The 16,046-nt window shown below is 45.7% G+C and overlaps 1 protein-coding gene across 17 annotated transcripts in view; it reads left to right on the plus strand.

Moving 5' to 3' along the window:
- The window catches only part of DHX30 (DExH-box helicase 30), a 30,499-nt gene that overhangs the window by 944 nt on the left and 13,509 nt on the right, over positions 1-16,046 (plus strand). For 2 of the 17 annotated variants that reach the window (XM_005669485.3, XM_005669486.3), the window contains exons 2-6: positions 1,195-1,289; positions 1,972-2,078; positions 3,004-3,058; positions 8,898-8,993; positions 10,056-10,084. In XM_005669485.3, the coding sequence (XP_005669542.1) occupies positions 2,054-2,078; positions 3,004-3,058; positions 8,898-8,993; positions 10,056-10,084 (205 nt within the window). In that variant the 5' untranslated portion in view covers positions 1,195-1,289; positions 1,972-2,053. Of the gene's footprint in view, positions 1-1,107; positions 1,290-1,971; positions 2,079-3,003; positions 3,059-8,897; positions 8,994-10,055; positions 10,085-11,673; positions 14,890-16,046 lie in introns of those variants that run through there. The other 15 variants (XM_013981622.2, XM_021070614.1, XM_005669487.3 and 12 more) reach the window with 10 other exon arrangements.

A 16,046-nucleotide genomic window follows, 5' to 3' on the forward strand; every position in this document is an offset into this window, starting at 1 on the left:
CACTGCTCACTTTAATTGTGATTTTGCAGGGCAGAGATTGTTCACTTTCCAACCTCCATCTACAGGGGCTTGTCATACACTGTAGCAAGTGGACTGCAGGTGGCCAGTTGCAGATTCTAAACGTGGGTTTTAGTTGCAATTTACTAGCCAAAGCGAAAAGAGCATTGTTTGTTCGTTTCCCTTGCAGTTTCTTTGAAGGCAGTAACCCCACTGGCATAGTGGGACTTGACTGCATTTTATAGTTTACACTTAAATCTTGGAATCTTGGAGTTTCTGGAAGGAGAACTCTTTTCCTGATATAGTATTTGGGATTTATTTAGCGCTTTTTATTTATGTAGCTGTTTTAGGTGCAGGAAATACATCCTTTGCTGCATTTTCTGTGTAGGTTGTCCCTTTACCTCCAAAAGATACTTACTCTCCAACTGTTTTAAAATATGGAATTGTGGTCCAAAGTTTATCAGTTGGACCTTCTTGCCCCTTTCAGCCTTAAGATGCCAACACAGAATATTCTTTCAAAGAGTGAACCATGGGACATCTAGGCAACAGCGTGATAACATGGGAATAAGTAGTATAGTATAGCATGGAAAACTTTGGAGCTCAATCCCTTAACTGCAGATTTGCATTGTGCCTTGAGACAGTTATGGGATGTTGGGCAAATTGTATAAGTTTCTCTTCTCTGGGAAAATCTGCCTCAGTTTCTTTCCCTGGGAAAGATATTTCCTACCTCACTGGTAGTTTCATAGCTTGAGTGAGATAAAGTGTGTGGAAGTACTTTGTAAGCTGTAAAGATGGTACTTAACATTTCAGTCTTGATCTTTTCCCGATTGGAAAAGCTTTTTTATCTACCTTAGAATAGGTTCATATTATAGTCATATGGAAATAGAGCTCAAAACTGAAGCAAGTATTGCTCTGGGCTTGGAGACGATGCTTTCAGGACTACATGTCCCTCTTTACTGTGACATAATCTTTCTTGGTGTCTTATAGATGCTGATGTAGGGCATCACACAATTTGATGGGTCTGGAGTGGGTCATGGCAGGTTCTGAAGTGAGGCCAAAGTGTATAATATGTGTTTTCATGCCACTAACAAAACTTGTCCTTGTTGTTAGAGTTAGTAAATGAATTTCAATGGTCCGGAGCAACTTTCTTTCCCTGCGGGGGCCATCACTTTAGTGACCCAGCATTGTACTTCCCAGGAGGAGGCCCAGCCTCGTGATGAGGAATAGCAAAGAGAGAATTCAGCTCCAGTTTAAAAGCCTTCAAAATCTGAGACTGTCACTGCTCTTGTAAGGTAAGTTGATCTAGTCATGCACACAAAGTAGTGGTGGGTCTCAGGCTCAGCCACACTATAAAGCAGAAGGCATGTATTAAATCCATTTGTGACTGTCTTGGAAGAAGGGTATCATTTTAAATTAATCATTATAGACTCTGTCTTTGAATCATCTCATAGTGTCTCTATCTGGAGTTAAGTGGTGTTTCATTATGCAAGAAATTTTGACATAATGTTATTTTACTTATCTCTAGATTATTTAAGAAAAACTCTAAACAAAGTTTTCCAACATAATACTGTATAACAAGGAAGACAGTTTTCTTTTTAGATCTCTTTGAAATGTTCTAGGGCTTTATAAACTAATCTCTAAAAGATCCTATCCTGAATCTCACAGTATATTTTATTAAGACTTATACAGGAAAAGATAGTGTTACATGAGCCTTTGTTGGTGTGGAGAGGATCAGGGACTTTTTAAAAGCAAAATGAGTCTGTTTACAAGCAAAATAGCTTTTACAACTTCATAGCTAGAAAGTATTGTTTTTTAATTAATAATCACTTAGATGTTTTAGATTTTATAATACTCAGATTTTTCTTTAAAATTAGAATCTCAAATTATACCCTTTTTCTTTTAATGTGGGTAGAAGGAGTCTATAGAATGTAACTTATTAAAGTAAATTGTATCATTGTTGATATTGTATTGAAGTTTTCTTTCTGAGCTACCATATCCTATCGGCTGAAATTTCCGGCATCCCTGGGGGAGAGGAGGCCATCAGGGCAGACCTGCTATGGACCTGAAAGATTCGTCCCCAGGTCAGCCCTCCACCCCCACCTCCCCACAATTTGAGAATAAGAGGGAATAGTAGTCAGGAGCAGGAATAGGCCCCATTAGACTCCTAGTAATCTTGGACATCATCCAGATTTGCTAAAATGTTGTATAGGTGTTTTTAAACTAAGGCCATATAGGGTTACTCCATCAACCCAGGAGTACTACAATATTAAAAACATCTGTAAGTCTGAGTTTGAGTGCTTTGTAAAACAAAGTTGTTAAAGCAGAGGTGTTCTTTATTGTGTGTGTGTGTGTGTGTGTGTGTGTGTGTGTAAGTCTGTAGGTATATTCCTCAGTTAAATGTGCTAATGGAAAAATGCAGCAAAATTTTTGGCCAATAGTTAAACTTTATCTTAATATTTGTTATTTCATAGAGACGCCACCATGAAAGGCTTTTTGTTTCAAATCACTCTCCATTTACTCTTTGATACTGTCAGTCAAGTTCCATTCCTAGGGTCTTGACTAGGTTTTGTGAAAGCCCAATATACCAGTTTGTCCATAAGGCAAACATCAGTCCCATTTCCTGATGGCACATGAGAAAAAGGGTCCATGTAGAATTTTATTTCTTCCTACAAGTCCTAGGATAACTGCAAGTATTGTGATGAGGTGGAAGTATATGTCTCTCATGATGAGATGCACCCCCTTCTGTTCCTTCTATTTGGTAGGGTTCAGGGAGTTTAGGACAAAGAAAAGAAGAAAGCCCTCAATTAGAAATAAAGATGTGTAATTACTTTCTAGTGGAGATGGCTCTTCCTTCCCTAAGACTGGGAGCAGCAGTTGGGGCTCATTAGTAAAGAACTTCATTTGTCTTGTCTTTTGGACAGTGCTTTCTGTGTTACTGAAGTCTTCTTTGTGGGGTTCCTGGGCCAGAAATATTAACCATTGCCTCTTGGCCCTGTTTCTTCTTAGGATTCCAGCTTTCACTCCTGGCCAGAAATGTTCAGCCTGGACTCATTCAGAAAAGGTAAGAATGTAGTTATATGTAGTAGGCCCTTCCTCTCTGTGATAGGTGGCTGTGAAAATCCCTCACCAGTGTGTAGTCCTTGGACTCCCTCTTTGAGTAACTTTCCAAAGTCCTTTCTCAGCCTTCCTCTTGCTTGGTGCTTGTAATATGTGCCACCTCCTCTACACCCAGGTCTTTGTGTACATTTGCCCCCCCCCACCAGAATGATCTCTCACACACATTTACTGCTTATTGAAATCCTACTATTTTCCTTTTTTTTTTTTTTTTTTTTCTTGCTTTTTAGGGCTCCATGTATGGCATATGAAAGTTCTCAGGCTAGTGGTTAATCGGAGATGCAGCTGCTAGCCTACACCACAGCCACAGCAATTCAGGATCTGAGCTGAGTCTGCAACCTATACCATAACTCACAGCAATACTGGATCCTTAACCCATTGAGTGAGGCCTGGGATCGAACCCACATGCTCATGGATATTAGTTGGGCTTGTTACCCGCTGAGCCACAATGGGAACTCCCTTGCTATTTTTCTTTTCTTTTCTTTCTTTTTTTTTTTTTTTTTTTTTTTTTTGCTTTTTAGGGCCCCACCTGTGGCATATAAAGGTTCCCAGGCTAGGGGTCAAATCAGAGCTGTAGCCGCCAGCCTACACCACAGCCACAGCAACATGGGACCCGAGCCATGTCTGTGACCTACACCATAGCTCACGGCCACACCAGATCCTTAACCCACTGAGCAAGGCCAGGGATCGAACCTGCATCTTCATGGATACTACCTGAGTTTGTTAACCACTGAGTCACGATGGGAACTCCTCCATGTGTTTTCATATTGCATGAAAAAATTAATTTCTGTCATCCTTGTTGTATTGGTTAAATGTATCTGAAAAGGGAAATACTGACTTGCGATTAGTGTAGACAGCACATTTGGAACCAAAAATTAAGCACATTTAATTGCTTTGTCTTTTATCTGCTTATCAGTGGACTTTGTTGTCCACCCACTTGTAAAAGTTGGATGAAAATGGGTTTTCTCTAGGTAGGAGTGTCTCAGTTAACAGCACTGATTTCTTTTTTTTTTTTTTTTATCTTTTTGCTATTTCTTGGGCCGCTCTTGCGGCATATGGAGGTTCCCAGGCTAGGGGTCGAATCGGAGCCATAGCCACTGGCCTACACCAGAGCCACAGCAACGCAGGATCCGAGCCGCGTCTGCGACCTACACAGCTCATAGCAATGCCGGATCGTTGACCCACTGAGCAAGGCCAGGGATCGAACCCACAACCTCATGGTTCCTAGTCGGATTCATTAACCACTGCACCACGACGGGAACTCCAACAGCACTGATTTCTTAAAGAGATGGAGAGCCCAATAAAATCATGGACCTCCTTCTCCCTATGATAAGGAGATGGTATCTGGTGAGAGAGTTTCGGGGCAAAATTCCTTTCCAGCATTTGTGATTTTTGCTTTCTAGGCTGGCAACTGAATGGTTCGAGAGGCTTTCCTTCAGGGATGATGACACTGTTAGCCCTCAGCTTAGTGGGAGGCAGGAGAACCTCACTGAGCCAAAGCTCCATACCCACATGCCCCGTTCACATTGCACCTCTGCCTCTCACTGGCCAAGGAGACTTGGAGGAGGAGTTGGCCACTGTTCTGCCTCCTTTCTCACCATTTAAGTTGAGATAGGTTTGTTCCAAGGATCAGGTGAATTCATGTGTGTAAAGATCTTAGAACAGGGCCTGGTACCTGGCAAATTCACAATCCATGGTATTGAGTCACTTCAGAACATAATAATCAGATATAGACTGATTTGGGGCCTTGCTTTCCACACAGGTAAGTGTTTTGTATTCTTACCAAGAATCTTTTTATTTAAAAAATTTTTTTAATCATTATCATTATTATTATTATTATTATTTTTGTCTTTCTGCCTCTTTCTAGGGCCGCTTCCCACGGCATATGGAGGTTCCCAGGCTAGGGTTCTAATCTCAGCTATAGCCACTGGCCTACGCCACAGCCACAGCAACCCAGGATCCGGGCCGCGTCTGTGACCTACACCACAGCTCACGGCAACACTGGATCCTTAACCCACTGAACAAGGCCAGGGATCGAACCTGCAACTTCATGGTTCCTAGTTGGATTCATTAACCACTGCGCCACAACAGGAACTCCCAAGAACATTTTTATGCTTGCAGATCTCTGGAAAACCTTTAATCAGAAAGTCACTAATTTAAATATTTTCCTTCAGGCAAACCTGTCTTTTCATGGCTACAAGGCTAAATGGAATGCTAGTCTCACTTATGGTTTGCGTCATGGCGTGGCAGTTGGTCAAGTGTGGCCTTGTGACACTTAATTGTTGTATAGGACTTCTTTTTTGTGTGTGTGTTTTTAGGGTCGCACCCCCAAGCATATGAAGGTTCCCATGCTAGGGATTGAATTGGAACTATAGCTGCTTGCCTACACCGCAGCCATAGCAACTCGGGATCCAAGCCGTGTCTGTGACCTATGCCACAATTCATGGCAATGCCGGATCCTTTAACCCACTGAGCAAGGCCAGGGATCAAACCTGTGTCCTCATAGATGCTAGTCAGATTTGTTTTCACTGTGCCATGACAGGAACTCCTTGTATAGGACTTCTTAATCTTGAGTTTTTATGTTTTTCATTGTTCTGCACGGTGAGATTATAAGTTCCCTAGGATGTCATGAACCTTGAGAGAAATGTAACATGGTATAAAGCATGAGTCAGACTGGCTAGGGTTTCAATCTGGTCCCTACTAACACTAGCAGGGTATTAACTTTATTGTTTCCCAGCCGCTATCCTTAGGGGTATAGTGAATATTAGAGATGATATAGGAAAAGTAGGTAGGTCTTTGGTAAATGTGAGTAGGTTGATCTATTGGAGGTACAGCCCTGTAGCCCATGGGTTTCTGGAGAGTGACAGCTTGGCTTCAATATACTGTGTGCTGTGAGGCTGCAAGATTTAGCACCTGCTGTGTACGAGTCACTAGAGTGAAGCTAGTTATGTTTCAGAGATGATTTCTGGTACTCAGGGGTTTACAGTTTCAACGGGATGGGCCATTTGATAGTTCTGAAGGTAATGGCCTTTGGAATTCTCTGCAGTGTTGCGGACAGTGGCCCACTGGGTCTTATGGCTACCATTTTTCCTATTACGTAATTAAATAGAGCTGCCAACATCTCCCAACTAGACTGCTTGTGCGCACAGTAAGTGACATGTTATTGCCGTAGCCAGCATAAACACAGGTTTCTTGTCTCTCAGCTATATTGCCATCAGAATCAGGCCACAAAGGTGATCTTTTATAGTCAGCACAAAACTTTGAAAACACTGTATCAGCCGTGAGAATGTGCAATTTTGCCAGTGGTCAGAAGAGGCCTCGGTGATGTGGAATTATAACTCCCCGCCCCCACACTGAGAGTGCTTAATGAAATAGTAAATAACTGAATCATTTATTCTTTTTTTTCAAGCCAGCATCCTTGGATATGAATGAGGATCTTCCTCAAATAGGAACAGAGAGCTGGCCATTTACTAGCTTCAAGACAGAGCTAACAATAGTTCCTAGATAAACCTTGATCCTAGGCATTTTGTTCCAGAAGTCTCTATGGCATTTCCGCTGTAACACTACATGTGTTTTTTGTAAAAACCACACACCTCTAATGTTATAAGAGGGTTTTGGGGGGAAATAGAGTTGACATGATACAGCTGCAACTTTATGACCAGAGGATGACAAAATCAGTTATTGGAGAGTTCCCATCGTGGCACAGTGGAAACAAATCGGACTAGGAACCGTGAGGTTGTGGGTTTGATCCCTGGCCTTGCTCAGTGGGTTAAGGATCTGGCGTTGCGGTGAGCTGTGGTGTAGGTCACAGGCGGGGCTCGGATCCTACGTTGCTGTGGCTGTGGTGTAGGCTGGCAGCTGTAGGTCTAATTCAACCCCTAGCCTGGGAACCTCCATATGCCATGGGTGTGGCCCTAAAAAGCAAACAAAACAAAACAAAAACAGTCTTTGGTACTTGAGAAGCCTTTTTGGACCATAGAAGGCAGCTCCATGTGATACTAAAAATGTACAGTGAAGCTTCTAATGAAAACAGAGCTGGTAGTTGCTGAGACAGTGCAGATAAAGTGGAGCTTTGAGCCAGTGGGGTTGCCATTAAGGAGGGTGTGCAGCTGGGAGTGTGGCAGTGGGGGACTAGAGTGCAGGTACCTGCTTCCCCCCGCCCCCACCCAAGCCCAGCATTTTATTGTGAAGAATTTTGGAAATACTGAATTGTTGAAATCCTATAGTGAACACCTGTAAATCTACCACCTCGATGCCCTACAAGCACTTGATTTTAATTTTAATTTTTTAATTTAATTTCTCTTTTAAGGCTGCACCCCTGGCATATGGAGATTCCCAGCCTAGGGGTCAAATCAGAGCTGCAGCTGCTGGCTTACGTCACAGTCAAAGCAATGCAGAATCCGAGCCGCGTGTGTGATGTGTGCCACAGCTCACAGCAACGCTGGATCTTTAACCCAATGAGTGAGCCCAGGGATTAAACTAGCATCCTCATGGGTGGTAGTCAGATTTGTTTCCGCTGAGCCATAATGGGAACTCCCCTTGATTTTAATTTTTTAAAAAATACAGCTGAAGGGGCTTTTTTTTTTTTTTTTTTTTTTTTTTTTTTTTTTTTTAAGTTTTACGTCCCCCACCCCTTTCTTTTTGGGCTATGCCCAGGGCATGTGGATGTTCCCAGGCCAGGGGTGAACCTGAACCACAGCAGTGACAGTGTCGAATCCTTCACCACTAGGCAACCAGGGAACTCCTGAAAAGGACTTTTTCTTTTCCTGCTGAAAATTATCCTACTCCTGCTTTTCAGTTCACTTGCCTTAGAAAAATTAGATTTGAACCAAAGGTCTTACATTTTACTGATATCATTCTCCTATTTACCAATTGTATATAAACTATTTGCATTATAGAAAGGGGCATCATTGTAGCAGAATAGGCTGTTTCTCAAGTGTGTAGAGTGAGCGTGACTGTCTCTCCTGCTCCGCTCCCGCCCCATTTATTATATGAAAATGTGTGGAGCAAAGAGCTCATGTGCCTTTTCCCCCAGACCAGGGATTCTCTGATGTTTTCACCATTTAGTTGGTTTTAAAGCCCTTAAACCTTCCTTAGCCATATCTTTCCACCTTCCCATGGAGCATTCAGTGAGTGTCTTAATTTTAGTTTATGTATATCAAATTTTTGGGACTTTTTAAAAATAGGTCACTACTGCGTAGTATTTAGTCTCCAAATGAATGGAAATATTTGGAATGGTGAATCATTAACTTTCAGAAAAAGGGAGAAGGCTGATAAGTGTAGATCTAATAAAGGCTCTTATGGAGTACACCAGTAGCCAGTTTGTCCCCCTTTTGCCAGTTTTTAGAAGGAGAGAATGATTTGAGATCTAGTGGCTCATCTGGGGCACCCATAGCAGATACAGGGACAGCTTCCATAAGTGGAGGAGAGATAAGTGGATGAATCCAGGGGATTTACATGGTACCATGAGACTATGGAGAAACACTTGGGATGGGTGTTGCACTCATGGAGGGTACCTAAAGGAACAAGGAGAGTTTGAGGGCTTTTTTGAGAGCCATGAGGGGACCCGTACGAGGCTATCATGTGTCACATTTGTATTAAGACAATTGCCTTCTTCCTGTGTGGCATCGGTGGCACAGTTTCTCAGAACCTATGACTGGCTCCGGATACCATCCAGCAGCTTTGTGGCCCAGATCTCCTCAGGGTGTTCTAGGGCCAGTCAGTCCAGGGTCTGTAACTTTGAGGGGTGAGAATATGTCACCATGATGCCCTCTCTCTTTCCCCAGATCGGGCCCAGCACAGGCAGCGTCAGTGCAAACTTCCCCCACCCCGTCTTCCACCCATGTGTGTCAACCCTGCCCCTGGAGGGACCATCTCTCGAGGTAAGAGAGGAGCCACGCCTCCAGCACCAGCTTGGTCTAGGAGCTGTGGGGAGGCGGGTGGCAGTGGAAACCTGGGTGCTATAAGCCTCTGGAAAGCAAGCAAGGAGGAGTGGGGTTAGCAGAGCTTTCGGAGCCCTCAGGGAGACATCATTTGGAAAGGTCTGAGTTATTTCATGATGCTTGGCCGCTTGGCTTAGACCCTGCAGTCTCACTGGGCCTCCTGGTATGACCAGGAATAAAGCCTAGGCTCAGTCTGGGGTCTGGTACCAATGTGGAGAATCAGAGGGCTCAGACCTTTGGGCATTCTCTGACTCAGGTGCCTCAGAAAGTGCGGGGCACTTGAAACAGGGCCAGAACAGAGAGCCCTGACTTGGCCCAGTGCCCTCCATCTCGGAGGCTTTGGGAATGCTCAGCACGTTACTCCCTTATCTCCCCCTGCACCTCAAAGCACTTTACTCACAGTGAAACCTGTCTCAGCCTCTCCTTTTGATTTGGGAGAACATCAGAGCCCCCAGACAGGTGACAACTCACTTCAGATCCCACTGGTCCCAAGGATGGGACGAGTAACAGGGCCCAGGGAAGTGTTTCTTCCCACGAGTGTCTCTTCTCTTCCCTCAGACTTAGACTTTTTTCCTGACCAGTGCTCCTGGTGGCTTCTTTCTTATCCTGACAGCTGCCCTTCCCTGCTTCAATGGCTGCTTGTTCACTCCCCTTCCCTAGTTTTTTTTTAGTAGAAGAACACTATTGTAGTTCACAGACTCTTGGCTCTATGTGGAGACAGCATGTCCATTCTAGGCTCTGTAAAGTGCTTTGAAGGTCAAGAGCTCAGGAAGGGTGTGGGGAGCATGCAGCACGCACTACCACCAAGTTCCCATGCAGTTTCTACACGCACTGCCTTCCTGCTGCAGTGGCCCTGACTATAGACAGCAGTGTAGAAATGAGTTCTGACCCCTCTGACCATTTGACTTAGGTTTTAAAGAAATGCCACCCCCTACAGTTGCCAAAACAAGAGTTGATTGCCCTTTTTTTTTTCTTTCTTAAAATGCCCTGTAACTCGAAAAGGCTGAACGTTAACATTTCCAACATGGCAGGTGAGTGGCTCTGAGAGTGTCAGATGTGCTTTGGCTAAGCTTAAAGATGGTTAGTTGGGATTAACCAGGCAGCACGGCTAGGTAGTGCCTCCTTGAGCACATGCAGAGGAGAAGGCTGCTGCTCTTGGGAGAGGCAGCTGCTCCTGTGGGGCAGCCCATCAGGCCCTTCACTGTCTTTTCTGGAGGAACAAGACCCCCTGAGCCTGATTGCTTCCTCACAGCTGTACCTCCAGAAGGTATCTGGGTGTATGCATCTTTGCCTTCTCTTTCTCTTTTTTTTAGCAAGAAAGGGTTCTTGCCTCTGTTCCTTTATCACAGAAGCAACAACCTCTTAGTCCACATGACCGTTGAACCTTTCTGCCATGCTTTCTGATTCCCTGAAGGCTCTGCTGTGCTTAAGAAGGAAGTGTGGGAGTTCCCGCTGTGGGACAGTGGGTTAAGAATCCAACTGCAGAAGTTCCCGCTGTGGCACAAGGGGATTGGCAGCATCTCTGTAGCACCAGGATGCAGGTTCAATTCTCGGCCCAGCACATTGGGTTAAAGGGACTGGTGACATTGCCTCAGCCAAGGCATAGGTTGCAATAGTGGCTTGCATCTGATCCCTGGTTCAGGAACACCATATGCTATGGGGTGGCCAAAAGAGGAGGAAAAAAAAAATCCGATTTCACCAGCTTGGGTCTCTGGAAGCGTGGGTTTGATCTCCAGCCCAGTGCATTGGGTTAAAAGGATCCTGCATTGCCCCAGTAGTGGCATAGGTCACAGTGGTGGCTTGGATTCAGTCCCTGGTCCAGGAACTTCCATATGTGAGTGCAGCAGTTAAAAAAAAAAAAAAAGAAAGAAAAGAAAGTAAAGAAAAGAAAAAAAAAAAAAAAAGGCCTTGTTTCATAGTAAAGTAAATGGTGAATAAATTAAGAAACTTGTTCCCGATGTCCACCCCTATCCCCCACCCCTGGTGAATCTTCCCTACCCACCCAGATCTGAGAATGTAGAGTGCTAGAAAGCAGTGAGGGCTCACACTCCTTCTGACAGGATCCTAGGGAGCATAGGACTGTTCATTCCCTGATACAGACATCTCACCTTTTTGGTGTGGTTTACTTTAGAGGACCTTGTGGCTTTATATAAGCCTGGATGGGAAAGCCATGAAAATGGATGGTGTGGTCAGGGTGGCCAAAAGCCCCTGTAGTCCCTTTGCCTCTCATGTTGCCAACCAAATGGACCATTTCTCGTCATTTGGACCATCCGTAAAATATCTAACTATGATTAAGTTGACAGAATGTTGGCTGAGACCCCTGATTCCTTCAGTTGTTGGTGGTCCCTCTCACCTTCCCTCCAAAAGTTCTCTGGTCTGCTCAAAGTCCAGACTGTCTTGGGCTTCCTCTTGCTGCTTTTTCCTGGGACCACCAAAGTTTAAGATCCTGAAATATCCTCCTATGGATTCAGCAGATCCTTTAACCTTAATTCCTTAATGCTGCTAGGTATCCTTGTTTAGCACTTCTAGTACCAGATATTGTGCTTGATCCAGAAGTGATGGAGAGATCTCTGAGCTAGTAAACTGTTCCTTTTTTCAGAACTTCCCTCCTTTTTCACAGGCAGAGGAGTCAACTTTCTCTCCCCAGAGAATGGAGATTGGAGGAGAAGACTTAATGTTGGTGGAAATGAAGGGGGTCATGCTTGAACCCCTCTAACTTTCTTCGGGGTCCTCTAAAGCAGCAGTTGGCAAACTTTCAGGATCATAGAGTAAACATTCCAGGCTTTGCAGGCCATATGGTTTCTCTTGGAGCTACTTAATTTTGCCATTACAGCATGAAAGAGTAATGAGATGATACAGACACAAATGAGCATGACTATGTTCCCAATAAACTTCATAAAAACAGGCAGTTGGTGGATTTGGTCTGCAGGCTACAATTTGGCTGCCCGTGCTCCGGATCAGTGGGGATCACAGAACCAGAAGGGTTCCAAGACCTGGATGGACTAAGAGTTGCCCTCATTTTACAAAACATGATGAGATTTGTGGAGGTGAAATATTTGCTCATGGTGACACCAGCTATTAGAAATCAGATGAAATAAATGAAATAGGGAAAGGGGACAAAGAGCTCTCAGAATCAACTAGCTGGTTGGCATGGCCTGACCTTTTTTTTTTTTTTTTTTTTTTTTTTTTTAGGGCCGCACCCACCTGCGGCATATGGAGATTCCCAGGCTAGGGGTCTAATTGGAGCTACAGCTGCTGGCCTGCACCACAGCAATGCAGGATCTGAGCTGAGTCTGCGACCTACACCACAGCTCACGGCAACAATGGATCCTTAACCCTACTGAGTGAGGCCAGGAATCAAACCCGCAACATCACGGTTCCTAGTCAGATTCGTTTCTGCTGCACCACGATGGGAACTCCTGACCTTTTTTTTTTTTTGTCATAAAATTTCAAACATCTGTTTGAAATATGCTTTCTAAAATAGAGAAAATTGCATAATAAACCCCTGTGTACCTGCCATCTGGTTGAACAATGAACAGCTCACGGCCAGTCTTACTTTGTATATATCCTTCCCCTTTGGCCTCTTTGGAACCAAATCCCTGAAATCACAGCATTTCAACCTTAGCCTGACTCAGTGGCTGTCAGAGCAGAGTGCTATTCCGAGGGCTTCCTGAAACATCAAGATGGGCCCAGGGCCTGCTTTCCAGGTGAGGTCTTTATGTCTAGGCTCTTGCCTCCTTCAGCTTTCAGATACCACAGTTTTTAGAATTTGACCTTAGCTACTGCTGCCACTCCCAGGCTTGGTAAGCTTCTGTATTCTTTTGAGGGAATTTGGGCTGCTAACAATCCTTGTAAAGTACTCCTGAAGCTGGGTAGATGCCTCAGCTTTTGGCAAATTAAAGTGCCACTTGGCCAAATTCAAAGCCCTTGTAGAATCGTATTCTGTCCCAGGCATCTTGCCATCCCAATATGGTTGATCTAGGTAGGGGTGTTTGACACAAACGGTAGTGTCCCCTTGTAAGGTTAGACCACTGCTGCCAAGGCCACTGTCTCTTTTTCCCTTCTCCTGGTAAGAACCCACTGAGTAGGGAATGGAGGAGCAGGAGTTGAAGTTGTCCCATCCTGCTCTGGGTCGTCTTCTAAGAGACCTGTCCCTTGTTGTCTCAGACCTCAGAGGGCGGACATTTCTATCAGAGCACTCTGCAAAGCCCTCTTCCAAATATTCCTATTTTATCTTAACTGCAGCCTTACCAAATGAGTAGAGCAAGTTTATCCAAATTTTCCCAATTGATAAAATGGCCCAAGGTTCACAGCTGGCAAGTGATAGAGTGGAGACTAAGGCCAAACATTAGGACTCAAATTCCGTATTCTTGCCATAGGCCAGCGAGTCAGAGTGTGATTCCAGACTGGCAGCCTCAGTAGTATCCGGAGACTTCTTAAAAATGCAGGTCTTGGGCCCCACTCCAGACCTAATGAATGAGAAACTCTGTAGGGGGTAGCTCTCAGCAATGTTTTGATAAGCTCTCCATAGCAATTAAATCTTGAATTATAAAACAAACCCCTCCTTCCTAGCTAAACCCCAACTGCACCGCCAACCTCTGACCAAGGCCTCCTTCCAAGGGACTGAATATGTAAGATCCTTGCTATCACTGCCTTTGCTGAACTGCCCCAGGTTGCAGATTCAGTCTGACCCCAAACCCTACTCCTCAGTGCCAGAAAGGCTGAAGAGGAATGAGCCTGGCTAGAACCCAGGTGTAGTAGTTTGGGAGCAGAACCCCATCTGGCTTTCAGACAAGTACAGAACAGCAGCTTCAGACAGTCACTGCTGGACCAGCTCAGTTCTTGAGCAGTGTCGAAGTTGGTACTCCTCACCTTTGACTCTAGGTCTGGATGCGAAATCTGGTTTGCTTGTGTTCAGGAGTTTTTTCCTGTCCGAGCTCCACATTCATACCCAGATTTCTTTTGTAAGCCATTAGATGAAGTGGCTGTGCCTCAGCTTAGCAATTATTTTACACTCTGCTGTCCAGAGTGCAAAACCAATTTGCCAGGGCAGGGAACTAAAGGTTCATTTCCTTGGATGGACATTGAGCTAAGGCCTGCGCTATTTCCCAAAAAACCCCTCTCTCTTCCAGCCTCAGATTCAGATGATGAGTCTATGGGCTTGGATTTAGTTGGGGAGTAATTTTGGCACGGTCTCAGTCCAGGCCCGTTTGGCTCATCGGCTGACTGCAGCTTGAGGCGCCAGAGGCCTTGGGCAGTGAGGGGCGGGAGCCTTCTTGGCTCGGCTCCGGGGTCCGCCCGTCCGGCAGGGGGCGCGCGGTGCCCGGGCGGCCCGCTCTTGCCCTTCTACCCTGTCCCTGCTGGGCTCCTGAGTCGCGGGGGCCGGCGGGAGCGAGATGGCGGCCGCCAGGAGACTCATGGCGCTGGCCGCCGGCGTCTCTCCGCGCCTTCGGCCGCCGGGTCCCCGCGCCACCGGGCGACACGGACGCTCGCGCGGCCTCTCGACAGGCTGCGCCCGCCCCGGCTGCTCCAAGGAGGCCGCAGAGGTCGAGGCCGGGGTGGCCCCTGGCGGGCCTGGGGAAGGCGACGGAAGCATGGTGAACGGTGAGGGCAGTGGCGGGGACAGCCAGGCTGCGACGCCTTTGGCTCCTGGGGATTGCAGAGCTAGGGGCTCGGGCCAGGGTCGGGCCCTCTCCTGTTTGGCTGAGCCAAGCATCCAGTGGCAGACCGCAGCCCTCCTGTTATAAAGCTCGGTGCGGCTCAGGCCCAAATGGACCCCAAGCGCAGAGGTTCTGGAACTGGAGCACCTGCACCTGCGCCTGCAGGAATAGGTGAGGTGTGTACCTCAAGGGAGTGGGGGAAAACAAGTAAACGTCCAGTTCCTGCCAGGATGGTGGTCAAGGGTTAGAGCCTCAAGGATAGGCACATCCTCTGTTGTGAGAAAGGGAAGGAGCCCAAATACACCTGGGACTTCAAGATCTTGAATAGAGATAGAGTGATTGCTCTAGTGGACCCTAGCGCTGTGCCTTCTGAATAGCGTAGGAAATGAAACTAAGAGCATCCTTGCCTATCAAGAGTGGACAGAGAGAGCCAGCCTCTGCTTGCCCGGTAGATGTGGAGGAGGTAGCATTGCACAACTGCTGTTTATATGTGTGTCTAATTGGCTACTCAAAGTGGGATGGATCCCCTTTGAGTCTACTTACATATTGTTTCTTGACTACTTGAGTCTCTGTTTCTTTACAAGTTATCATTTAGTGGGAGAGGACGAGGCAGAATCCTTCCCTTTGGCCAGTTGACTTGGGAGTCTGTTTGAAGGAAACAGTCTCAACCCAGGCAGCAGCATTATAGCAGAACTCTTGGAGGAGAGTTTTCAAAATACGCAGAGACTTGTCTGACATCACCACCATTCTCCAGTGCCTTATGGAGATCAGAGTGTGTAATGCTGTGAAGAAGCTCCCCAGATGACTTGTGATCGATACACGTTGGTGCATGGGTTCATATATGTACCCTCTACAAATTTCCTTTTTGGGGCTGGTTTAGAGTAGAAGTATAATGCCAGAAACTGTGGGTGGAGAATGAAAAGGCTTCCTGTCTCCTCTGCTGGGTCTCTGCCTTTGCATCTTTTGAATGTCCCCTCTTGGTGCCTTGAGTCTCTTCCTTCTGTTTTTAGCCACTCCCAGCAGGCTTCATTGTGGTCTGACTAAGCCCTGTGTTTGGCACAAGCTGCCTCTAGGTGGACATCTCACCCATATGTGCTCTGGGATTGATCCAAAGTACAAGTACAAATACAAAAAAAAAAAAAAAAGTTAGGTACCTCTCATGGTGTTTGATGCATCCTGCCTCCACTTGGTTCACTACAGTGAACTCCTGGGAGGAATAGCTCATGTCTGTGTCTCAGGTATGGAGGTCTCTAATCAGTGTCCCTAAACATAAACTGGCTCTGGGGAGGCCTTTTGTAGAATGCTAAAGTACAGCTGAGAACTTGGGTCTGGT

Source organism: Sus scrofa, chromosome 13 (genome assembly GCF_000003025.6).
Source record: "Sus scrofa isolate TJ Tabasco breed Duroc chromosome 13, Sscrofa11.1, whole genome shotgun sequence".
NCBI lineage: Eukaryota > Metazoa > Chordata > Mammalia > Artiodactyla > Suidae > Sus > Sus scrofa.